The 12,634-nt window shown below is 33.9% G+C and overlaps 1 protein-coding gene across 2 annotated transcripts in view; it reads left to right on the top strand.

Annotated features, from left to right (window-relative positions):
• The window catches only part of SLAIN2 (SLAIN motif family member 2), a 93,398-nt gene that overhangs the window by 49,892 nt on the left and 30,872 nt on the right, over positions 1-12,634 (top strand). For both annotated transcript variants that reach the window (XM_044226143.1, XM_044226142.1), the window contains exons 3-6: positions 875-1,039; positions 3,510-3,671; positions 7,025-7,384; positions 7,823-7,960. In XM_044226143.1, the coding sequence (XP_044082078.1) occupies positions 875-1,039; positions 3,510-3,671; positions 7,025-7,384; positions 7,823-7,960 (825 nt within the window). The remainder of the gene's footprint in view (positions 1-874; positions 1,040-3,509; positions 3,672-7,024; positions 7,385-7,822; positions 7,961-12,634) is intronic.

Below are 12,634 nucleotides of genomic sequence, written 5' to 3'. Positions count from 1 at the left end.
ATTCCTTTATTAATTTTTCAAAAATCCAAACCTTGGAAAGACTTTTTTTTTTTAAGATTATTTATTTGTTTATTTGTTAAAGTGAGAAAGAGAGAGCACACAAGCAGGGGGAGTGACAGGCAGAGGGGGAAGCAGGCTCCCCACTGAGCAAGGAGCCCAATGCTGGACTCTGGGATCATGACCTGAGCTGAAGGCAGAGGCTTAACTGACTGAGACACCCAGGAGTCCCTTATTTTTTTTTTTTTTTTTAAGTTTTATTTATTGATTTGTCAGGGCAGAAGAGCACAAGCGGGGGTGCAGCAGGCAGAGGGAGAGGGAGAAGCAGGCTTCCCGCTGAGCAGAGAGCTGATGATTCCAGGACCCTGGGATCATGACCTGAGCTGAAGGCAGACATTTAACTTCCTGAACCACCCAGGCACTCCTGGAAAGACTTTAAATCTCATTTCATAGGATTTTTTTTCTTTTTCTTCGCAGTACATGCATGTTATAGAAAAATGAGAAAACACAAATATACTTTTTCATTCATCTCATTTTTTAAGGCTATTCAGGGTTGATACAGTTGGAACAAACTTTCTGACAAGATAGGAGTAAATTAATTTAATGGCTAATAATTTGTTGAAAAGATATTCTTCCTGTGATACTATTTTTGTTGTTTGGTATAGCTGCTGTTTTATTTGCATAGCACAATTGAAGGTAATGGAAATATGTTGTTGGAATTCCTAATTTGATGTATTTCCTCCTCTACTGTAAGAATGTTTCTGTATTTAAATTGAGATAATGACTTAAATGAATTTTCCAATAAGAAAAATTTTTAAGTAAAATGTTAACTTTTCTCAGTTATTAAATTTGATTTCTCCCCTTCTCATTAACACAGCTCTCAAGAGGCAGAATTTATATAATAATCCTTTCAACTCCATGAGTTATACAAGTCCTTACAGTCCGAATGCAAGTAGCCCATACAGCAGTGGTTTCAATTCTCCATCCTCAACCCCAGTGCGACCTCCTATAGTCAAACAGCTAATACTTCCTGGAAATTCAGGTAAGGAGAAAATGAAATAAATAATTAAGGAATTCATTGCGCTACCTCAAAAATAACGTAATCATCAGTGGTTCAAGTTCTTTTATTTATAAACTTTTAAGAGCTTAGAGAAAATATCAGTGAGGAGCACCAGGTACTATTCTAGGTCCCAGGGATACAGATAAACCAGGTTACATTCATGAAGTTTTTTTTTAGCATGCACTAAGTTTGTAGATCTTGCTTGATTAGATTAACAAGCTTTTGATTCTCTTAACCAATAGTTGCTTGCCGAATAGCTGGATTGGGCTGTAAAAGCTATAAATAAGAGCTCTTTTTGTTTAAATAGCATTTTCTGGTTTTGTTTTTTTTTTCTTTTTTAAGATTTTATTTCTTTGTCAGAGAGAGAGAGCACACAAGCAGGGGAGTGGCAGGCAGAGGGAGAGGCAGACTCCAGTGAACTAGGAGCTGGATGCAGGACTTGATCCAAGACCCTAGGATCATGACCTGAGCAAAAGGCAGCCACTTAATCAACTGAGTCACCCAGCATCACTAAAAATAAGAGCTCTTATTTTCACTTATTTTGTTAAACAATTCAAGCTTTATTTAATAAGTTTGATATTGCACTTAACGAGAAGTAGAAGGCCATATGTGAAATGTGCCGACAGAGTGGAGCCCTAAATGATAGGGGAGGGATAAACTGCTGTAACTCAGGGAAAGAATGTTTACTGTGGTTCTGTGATGGACATGTTCTCTCTAACTTACTGTTCTTCGGAATTCAGGCCCTGGTTAACTCTTATTGCTGCTGCTGCTGCTGTTATGGCTAATTATTGCAGCTTCCTTAAAAATTAAGGTTATTGTTAACCACCCCAAATTTTTGACCTGTATATTCCCTAGTCTGTTGACTCTTTTGATCCTGCTGTTTATTTTGTACCTAAGTTGTTACTTGCTGCTATTTATGTCACCCATGACTGCATCCTAAAAATATTTGTTTAATATAAAGAATTTTATTTGGGCACTATTTGAGCTTGACCTTGTAGTACTTTTCCTATCATATGTACTGTGTTCTTCATAATGTACACATTAACTCTTACTTACAGTCTTTTCATGTTGGAGCTGACTTTTTTTTTTCTTTTCAAGTTTTTATTTAAATTCTAGTTAGCATATATGGTAAAGTTGGTTTTGGGTGTAGAATTTAGGGATTCATCAATTACATATAACACTCTGTGAAAGCTGACTATTATGGTAAAGAGTTCTGGGAATTGATTGATTGATTGATTTCAAATCAACCTGTATTAGAAATATTAGTAACAGTGTTGGGACTTTATGTTTCACCAGAAGTTGATGATCCGATGAAAGCATTTCCTTAGAAATAAGTTATTATTTATAACTAAATAAAGATTTAAAATAAATAAGTATTTAAACCATTTATTTATAACTAAATTATTATTATTTTATAAGTTAATAAGTATATCCTTTATTCCTCTGACCTGTCTTCTATCCCTTTTTGTTTTGAGTGATTAAATGCTTTTTTTTTTTTTTTAAAGATTTTATTTATTTATTTGACAGACAGAGATCACAAGTAGGCGTGGTGGAGGCAGGCTCCCTGCTGAGCAGAGAGCCCGATGCGGGGCTTGATCCCAGGACCCTGGGATCATGACCTGAGCTGAAGGCAGAGGCTTAACCCACTGAGCCACTCAGGTGCCCCAGAATGCTTTTTTAAATCTATTTATTTTCTTTATTCCATCTTTGGGCTTCACTGTTGCACTTCAGAGGACTCTTTGGATCCCCATTACTAGTTGGACAAAGGAATTTTGTAAACATGGCATAATGCAGGAAAAATGAGCATAGTGTTCTTTTTTGGTTTGCTCCTAAATCTCTAAGGAATCTTGATTTTCCTCAAATTACAGTTTTCTTGCTTAGGAAAAGTAGATGCTTTTATTCAGGGAAAAAAAATAATGGTATTTGCTAACGAGTAACTTTGAGAGGAGAAGATGCATCATAAATGCATCTGTTTATAAGCAGTTCCACTGGCTGTCTTACAAAAGTTGGAATCCTGTAACATGTATTGGACACTACCTACTTGCCAAGCACTGTGGTAAAAGCTTAATTGTTTCATAAGAGGACAGATAATTTATAGTTAAAATGTTTTGTTTTTATGCCATAACATACGAAGGAGACCCTATAGTCATCTTTATTCTTTTTTTTTTTTTTTTTTTAAGATTTTATCTTTTGTTTTTTTAAGTAATCTCTTCACCCAACTTCGAGTTCAAATTTACAACTCGGAGATAAAAGTCACACATTCCACTGCCGAGCCAGCCAGGTGCTCCATCCTCTTTATTCTTATTAAGGTCAATTTTTAATTTCGGTATTTGGGAATTTTTTAAACAAAACAGAATAATGGTGAACTGGATCAAAGATTTAGTATAAAATTAATTAGAACAGATATTTATTCAGTTTTTGTTTAACCAAATTTCAAATCTTTTTTTTTAAGGTAATTTGAAAAATTCATCAGACAGAAATCCTCCACTCAGCCCTCAATCCTCTATAGACAGTGAGTTAAGTGCTTCAGAATTAGATGAAGATTCAATTGGATCCAATTATAAGCTAAATGATGTAACCGATGTACAGATTCTAGCTCGGATGCAGGAAGAAAGTAAGTATTTTAATTGTTAAAGTTGAGGTCTAGTTGAGGTATAATTTTGTTGGGGTTATTAAATAGGTCTTAAGATGTGGAAGAACAGTAAATGTCAAAATTTCAGTGGCTTATTCAACATATAGACTTGCTTGTTCATTAACGTGTTTTCAGAGTTCATTTTACATAAAACATCTTGTATGAGGAGCAAAGAAAGGCAGGTAATACTCTGCTTCAATGACTGGTAACCAAACCCTGCATGTTAACTTTGTGCAGGAACTCTCTAGAGTAGTTATTACTCTATGACTTCATGTTTTCTTATTCTAGATCAGTGTTTCTCAACCGTTTTCCATTATTAGCCCCTCAAGAGTGCCTTTTCAGACATTTCTTTTTTTCCTTTTTGCCTACCACCTCTCATCATGATATTTTAATACCACAGATCCACCCTTCATATCTTTATGTACTATGAGGACCATAAATTATTATGGTAACTAAGATTTTTTTCATACCCCAAGAACCAATTATTCCCCCTTAGGGGCATAATCTCAGAATATATGATAGAGACTACAAAAAAAGAGACCTTTATGAGAAAATTGGAGTTATGACATTAAATGAAGTGAATCATATGATCTTGCTTTGCTGCAGAGTGGTCCTTGCAATTTCTCAGGTCACAGATACCTTTGAGAATCGAATAAAAATTATATCCCTTGCCATCCCAAAATACACATGTGCACAGAATTTTTCATACTATATTAAGGGTTTATGGATGCCCTGGCTTTCATTTTAAGATGGTGGTGAGAGTATTGCCTCTACATTTCTTTTTAATAGAAATGGCAATTCATTCTTATTTATATAGCTGCACTTTTCATATTTGTGTATAAAAGATTTTAAAAAATATTTCAGTACACAAAACGTGAGTAAATAAAGAAGAGGAATGAAAAGAGTAAGTGAAAATAATGAGACTAAGAAAATTACAGTGTCATTCTCAGGAGATCATAAAAGGATTCTCAACCTGAAGAAACAGGAAAACTTGAACATGTGAAATATCCTCATCTAATTGTACTGATAATGGTACACATTTTTAAAAGGCTTTTAGGGAGGATGGGATTGTTTTATGTTTTTAGTAAAGTATTATGGTTTGACTATACATTTTATAATAAAATACCACAGGCTTAACTCTGAAGCAAGCAATCTCTCTCAAGTGACCCCTTTCCTCTTTACAATGAAAAGATTCTTGAAGTACACATTTCAGAATGTTGACAGCTGACTAAGGGTAATATGGAGCATTGCTATAATTTAATGAAATGCTTTCTACATTAGGCCCCTTTATATAAATAGGTAGTTTTATTAAACTATAACATTTGTTAAGAAACTGCAGAATGTTATCCTACTGATTCATTTCCCATTTTTACGCTACTTCTCATAGAAAAACAGAAAGATTTGGTGCTTGCTTTATTTAAGCTCTAGAAACTAATAATATGGTACTCTTTTTTCTTCTGTAATTATATATAACTCCTCACTGAGACTGGTATTGTCAGCTAGTGAGAGGCTAGTTTTTGTCAGGGATGTGAAAGAATCAAGAATGCTTCCTCACTATAACTTCGAGTTAATTGTCTCATTTCCTCTCTGAACTCTGACTTTTTAGACCCTAGGATTTTGTTAGCAACTCAACCAGCTATTTGCTGTCACTTTCTTACTGTGTTTTGGTAACAAGTAAAAGAAATTTTAGCCTTACTTTAATCGTTCTTTTTAAGGCATCCCCATGCACAAATATTTCTTTTTCTGGTGAATAAAAAAAAAGATGCTAAAAATGTGCCCTATACCGCCTTCAAATGCCTGTTTTGTTTTGTTTTGTTTTTTAAGCAAATGATTTTTTTTTTAAGCAAATGTTTTAAAGTATCATTTCTTCAGGGTTTTTTTTTGTTTTGTTTTGGGGTTTTTGTGTGTGTGTGTGCGTGCGCGCATGTGTGGGGTTTTTTGTGTTTTTTTTTTTTTTTAAGATTTTATTTATTTGAGAGAGAGAAAGAGAGAGCATGAGAGGGGAGAAGGTCAGAGAGAAAAGCAGACTTCCCAGGGAGTTGGGAGCCTGATGCAGGACTCAATCCCAGGACTCTGGGAAAATGATCCAAGCCAAAGGCAGTGGCTTAACCAAACTGAGCCACCCAGGCGCCCCGTTTTTTTGTGTGTGTTTGTGTTTTTTTTTCTAACAGAAATGTAGAATTACAGATTTTGGCTGTTGGCTGGTTAAACCTCCTTATTTTTAATATGAGAAAAACACAATCCCATAGAGATTGTTGCTTCCTTAGGATCCCCTAGTACTGGAGGGCCTGCTTTGGGATCTGTGTTTTTCTTTGTAAAACAGTGTTCTTTGCTGGTCTGCTGTCTTTTGTTAGGTGTCTTTAATGCTGTGTTTGCTGTAATGAGACACTGAGTAACTTGTTGGTTACTAGTGAAACTTGTGGCTTGACTGAAGGACCAGATAGGCCCCAGGAATTTGTAGTTTTACAGATACCCTGGTGTGATTCTCACCCACTTCTTTGGGTACCATATCGATAGAACTATCTGTGTATGAGTACCCATCTTAAAAGTTTGAATACTTCTATATAATAGTAGAGATCGTTAAATTAGTTTGTCCATGGTTATAGCAGGACTTGCTCAAAATATTAGCTAAATTCTGTACTTTCTTGAATGTAATTTTTTTCTTCATTGAATATATATCAACATTTGTTTTTGTTCCAGAAGTTTTTATACTATTTGAAGGGCCTAATGTTCCTTGGGTGTTTCTGGAGATGTCAGGATACATAGGGGAGCCCTTTGAAAATTTGTACTTGATAGCTTAGGATTTAAGCTTGTTTTACTGAAGTCTTGGGTTGTGAAGCAGTTGAAATTCATTTATGCCCAAATATTGAATTCCTGAGGGTGGGATAGAAGTTTGCTTCATCAATAACATCAATTCAAAGAATTTAGTATCCAGGGAGTTTATTTATCCACTGGTGTATTCTTTTCATTGGTGGCACAGTAATTATTTTCCCTTAATATTTCTTAAATGTTGATCTCAAATTTCGATTTTTGTCTTTAGGAGTAGGAATATTTTCAAGTTTATCATTCTGTCTCTACTGTAGATTTCAGATTTAAGAAAATTTTGGATTGGGCAAAATTTTATAGAATTTCATTCAATTTAAAAATAATCTTTTTGAATGTTTTAGGCATATGGGAGAATGTGTAAGATTATTCAAGTGGAAAGGGAGTTTTCCTTTACACTTTATAGCCTGTTTGAATTTCTCAATGGTATTCTTTTGTTTTTAAACTTCAAAAATATTTAAATGTTTAAAAATATACCTAAAGAAATGAAATAACACATTCATTATTGTCAGGTCTCCGTCAAGAGTATGCAGCCACCACATCTCGGCGCAGTTCTGGTTCATCTTGCAATTCAACAAGGCGGGGTACTTTTAGTGATCAGGAACTTGATGCGCAAAGTTTAGATGATGAAGATGACAATATGCATCATGCGGTATACCCTGCTGTTAACAGGTTTTCACCATCACCACGCAATTCACCTCGACCATCACCTAAGCAGTCACCCAGAAATTCACCTCGTTCACGATCTCCTGCTCGGGGAATAGAATATAGTAGAGTGTCCCCACAGCCTATGATTAGCCGCTTACAGCAACCTCGCCTTTCACTTCAGGGTCATCCCACAGATCTGCAGACAAGCAGTGTTAAAAATGAAGGTAATTAGAATGTTTCTGGAGAAACAATTTTCCTTCATGTTTCAATATGTAACAGATTTTTACCAGGGTTTTGTATTTCAGACAAGTAGATCAAAAGTTCAATCAGTTTACTGTTCTATTACTAGTGAATCAGTACACAAATAAAGAAGAAAGTGAATTTTACTTGATTATGTTAGTATTGCTTTGTCCTACTCATGAAGTGGTTTGTATGTAGATTTTTATTTAATTGATTTCTGGCTCTTTTTAAAGGTTTTGTTCTACCAATTGATAGACCCTGGGTTGAGTTGTTATAAGACATGTACTTCCTATGAACTCTTATAAAATATGCTGAATGCTTAAATAAAGAAATCAGTTTTTGATTGCCAATTAATATTTTAACTCTTTCTTCATCTAAAAGAATGGTTTGATTTTTTTTTTCATTAAATTCTCTTGTTACAGAAAAACTAAGACGCAGTCTTCCAAACCTGTCCCGACCATCTAGTACACAAGTTGACTCAGTGAAAAGCAGCAGAAGTGACTCAAATTTTCAAGTGCCAAATGGAGGAATACCTCGCATGCAACCTCAGGCTTCAGCCAGTAAGTACCTTTATTGTACCAGTTATTTAAAGGAAAGTGAAAATAATAGGTAGTAATTTTGTACTGAATAGCTGTATTAAACCATATCTGCAGTAAAGTACAATACCCACTTGTATCAGTACTTGTTTCTGAATGAAACTTTGGTCTTTCCAGAATTTTAAAATAAGCGTGTGTGTGTGTGTGTGTGTGTGTGTGTATTCCTTAGAAACCTACACATTAAAAAATAACAAGTTTTTGTGGGAAATAGTCCTGGAACAGACAACTTAAAACCCAAGCAGCTTTCTTACTAGAACATCAATAAAAAGCAATAATCCTGCAAAAAATACTAGCATAATCAGAAGCATGTTAAATTTTCAGTGACTAAAATAAATAATCCAGCAAATATAGAACTTCATAAAAACAAAAAGTTGAAGGTAACTTGATGAAAAGGAAGAGCTGAGTCCGTTGAATGAAGAAGACATATGCAACATAAACAAAGATCAGCAAGAATCATGCAGAAAGAACTCCTAAGACAAAGGAGCCAGACTGAGCCAAGAAGTGATAAGGGAATAGATGGATACTGTGTACTTTGGTGTACAAGGTGATGAAAAATGAATTGAACACTTTCCAAAGAGTGTTACTTGTTAACTACAGTAGATAAGAGCATGTAATCCAATCAAGTTTAAACAAACTATCACAGTTCTATAATTTTAGAAATGCTCAATGTGGGACGCCTGGGTGGCTCAGTTGGTTGGACGACTGCCTTCGGCTCAGGGCGTGATCCTGGAGTCCCGGGATCGAGTCCCACATCAGGCTCCCAGCTCCATGGGGAGTCTGCTTCGCTCTCTGACCTTCTCCTCGCTCATGCTCTCTCTCACTGTCTCTCTCTCTCAAAAAATAAATAAAATCTTTAAAAAAAAAAAAAAAAAAAAGAAATGCTCAATGTGCACCCTTTGTATCCCACAGCTCACATCAGTCTTGTAGTCTGATAGACTCCGTTCCTTTGTGGCACATTATGTCACCGGTTGAAGTGGTAGCTGTGATGTGCTCCTTCATTTCCTCAGATCTGTGAAGCACAAACATGAGGTTATTGATTGTTCATTTATGTAACTTGTTTATCAAGTAATACTACTTTGAAAGCATTTGATTATTTTTTAATTCCTTTACACTCTTTCTTGGCTCTGTTGTGTTTAGCTGACTTTGTGCATTTTGTGTTAAGCTGCTGTTTCTGGGTGACTCAAAAATAAACAGGCCAGGAAAAAATACATTTATGTTTTTAAATACATAAATAATAATGATAATAAATTAATAAATACATTAAAATATTAAAATACATTTATTTTTATCACAAATGATTTATGTGATAACATCGATACATTTTCCTTACTTTCTAGTTGTATATATTACTTACATTACAGAAACTCACATTGTGCTGTACCATATGTATATATTCCTGTTTAATCCTCACAACAATTCTGTGAAGTGTAGGTACAGTTATTAACATTTTGCAGATTAGGAAATAGGACCTTTGAATGGTTGAATAACTTATCTTTGATCATATGGCTTATAGGCGGCATGTTAGGATTCGCACCCATGTGCTCAAGAATCCAAGTCCACCTAGCGAGATTTGTCACATTTATGGTTTACAACTAAGATTTAAAAATAGTCCAGAATTATTATCTGTAAGATGAGCCCTAAAATTTAAGGCACTGTAGAAAATTATTACACAGAGATTTATGTACTTCATTTACTCAGCTGGATGTGTGCAACATGTTTTTGAACCAAGTTAAAATTTAAACTTAGTATTCCAGGTCTTACAGACTATGCAAGAGTGCCATTATGATACTCAAATGGTGTACTCATAATTAGTATGAAAAATAGGGAATCACAAAACATTAAAAATAAAAATAAAGTAGCAATTCGAACTCAAAATTCTATCAAAATGGTGAATGATAACTTTTGTGCCTTTAAGTCTACAAATTAAGTCAGTTTGACCCTTGAGGACATTGTGTGTCTGGTTTTTTCCTCCTTGGTATATTTGCCTGAAACAAAAAACAGTGCACAATGTTAATACAACAGGAAAGAAAATTTTGTATCATTAAGATTAAGCAATAAAAATCATGCATATTACAAGCTGCACTTCTATAGCCTACGCACAGATAATCCAAAACATTATTTATATTTGTCCTTTTGTGCTTACTTTGAATGTTAAGTTCTCAATTTCTCAAAACTTTATATCTCCAGAGACAGCTTCATGGCTCTTTGTTAAAACTAGCTATATCTATATTCTCTTTACTATATTCAGTAAATTCTCAGTACCAGTTCTTTACTCAGGGTTGTTCTCTCATGCCCTCATGTATGTTCTTTATTTGAACTACTCCAGCACCTCAAAGCTGTATGGAAATAAAAATTCTTCGCTGAAATAGACGAAAATATAAAAAGTTGAGAACCGAGGATAAAAATGTTAATAGAAAAAATATATTGACCATATCTTAAACTTTGTGATAATTAGTTGCCTTCTTTACCTACTGATTTCCTAGAATTTTTTTCTATAGGTGAATTATTTTTTTCTTTTTCTCCAGAAATTGATAAAGAAAATATGTAGGGAAAAATAATGAGATTCTAATCACCAATTTACTTTTAAGTAGAAAATATGTATGCAGTTTCATAGTGGTGTATTTCAGTATTTGAACAGTATATAAGCAAAAGAGAAAGCAAGGTACCATCCTTTTTTTTTTTTTGTCAATTTCATATACTTCTTTATTTTTATATTTGAAACTATAGTGAAGCTTATTTACAATTAGAATGCAACAAATACTAATTTTAATGTAAAATCACATTAGTCCAAAAATATTTTTGGAAAAAGGTAAATCCAGAATTTTACCAAGTTTAAAACTTAAGTTTATTTTATAAAAATATTGTAAAGCCTTTTGTTTAAAATTAACGTTATATTTTGTAATGTACTTATTTTTCTTAAAATTTTACATATATTTTTGATAGAAATGTATGTATGTGTTCTTTTAATTACTGTGTGTGTGTATACTGCTTTCATAATAGCCTTTTTATTTTGATATAGAATTATTTATAAATGTAATAGCAAGTCTTACATGTTTTATACATGAATTAGTATTTTTTATTTTTTGTGTCAGTTGGTTAGTATAATAGATGTTGCATTTTCTTTTCCTTTAAGTCTTTATTTTTCCAGCCTTTAAGTGGTAAAGCTTTGGTTCTTACTTGCTGGTCTGCATGAACCTAACTTTGCGAGGTTGCTGTTATTTCCACTTATGGGACCACTTCTTTTGCCTTGTACTATGCCGATCACTGTTTTATATGCTTATTTGCTATGGCTGCATTATTGTGGATGCTGGCATTCAAATACGAATATTATGAGAGTTCTAATATATTTTCATTTTTATAGCTATTACCAATTTCCAGCTTCTATATTTGAAATGTGAGGAACTTAAAAAGTTAAAGAAAACCAGAGCATTGCAGAGGTCATGGATATATGTAATTTTCTCAGTTTCTCCATTTAAAGGAAGGAATGTTTGTCAGGGACAGAGTTTTTTCAAAAGACTAGTGCCTTGCTAAGACTACTAGAGTAGAGGTTCAGTAGGAAATTTAGTTTTCAGAAAGAGACAGGAATTATCGGTTCAGAAATAAAAGGGAGAAAAACCCTAGGAGATCTGCTGGTTTAAAAATATTTAATACTTAAAACTCTGGTTAGTAGTTTTAAATGTTTATTTTCACATGAATTATCTCATTTGAATCTCACAACAACCCGTTTCTTTTCATAGAGAGAAAGCAGATGTCCATACATATTACACATGCAGTAGCATATAACTGGAAAAGTGCAAAACCAAACCAAATTACTCCCTCCTCCCAACCACTCTTTAGGTCCCCTGATATCCTCCCAATAATTTTTTGATTACATCATGCTGACCTAACTGCAAATGAGTAGGCATCTTGGAAAATATTCCTGAGTGACTATTGGAGCATTATTGAACTATACTTTGTGAATTACCACAAATAAGTAAAATAATCCAGTGTAATATTTATCCACTTACTTACATTTAATCAAATGGAAGAATATTTTTGCATAGGATACAGAGTGTTCCCCCAGCGAAAAGTTACATGGTCAGTATTCTACTCCAGACTTCTCACTGAAGAGGGAGTGTCCAAGACAGTAACCAGCTTACACGTAATCAGACTGCCCTGAGGCCCCTGGGGAAGGAATTTTCATCCAGATTTCGCTTGGAACCAAACCTTAAAAGATTACACTTGAATTTTACATAATTGTGAATTATAAAATCAAATAAGTTATGATAAATCTGTGTAATGGGCTGATGTAAGAATGAATGGGATACTTGTAGAATTTCTTTTTAAGAATAAGCAGCACAATGATGGTCAGTTATCTAATTACAAAAAGATTTTATAAATGTTTTTCTGACACTCCTATATATTTTGATGAATACATCTGGGATGGTAACCCAACATGTATATTTTTTTTTAAAGAGTCTCACTGATCCTGTGGTATATTCAAGTTTGAGAACCACTTGATTAGATCTCTGCTACAGAGGATCTTGAATGCTTAGTTCAGATCTCTGTTCAGATTTTATCTAGTCATCAATCACTCATGTGTCCTTAATTATTCAACAGATATTGGGTATATGTTATAGGCAGTGGGATTATAGATAT

Source organism: Neovison vison, chromosome 11, assembly GCF_020171115.1.
Source record: "Neovison vison isolate M4711 chromosome 11, ASM_NN_V1, whole genome shotgun sequence".
In the NCBI taxonomy this organism is placed as follows: Eukaryota; Metazoa; Chordata; class Mammalia; order Carnivora; family Mustelidae; genus Neogale; species Neogale vison.
Note: the sequence above shows the minus strand (reverse complement) of the source record. Positions and strands in the feature narration are given on the sequence as shown.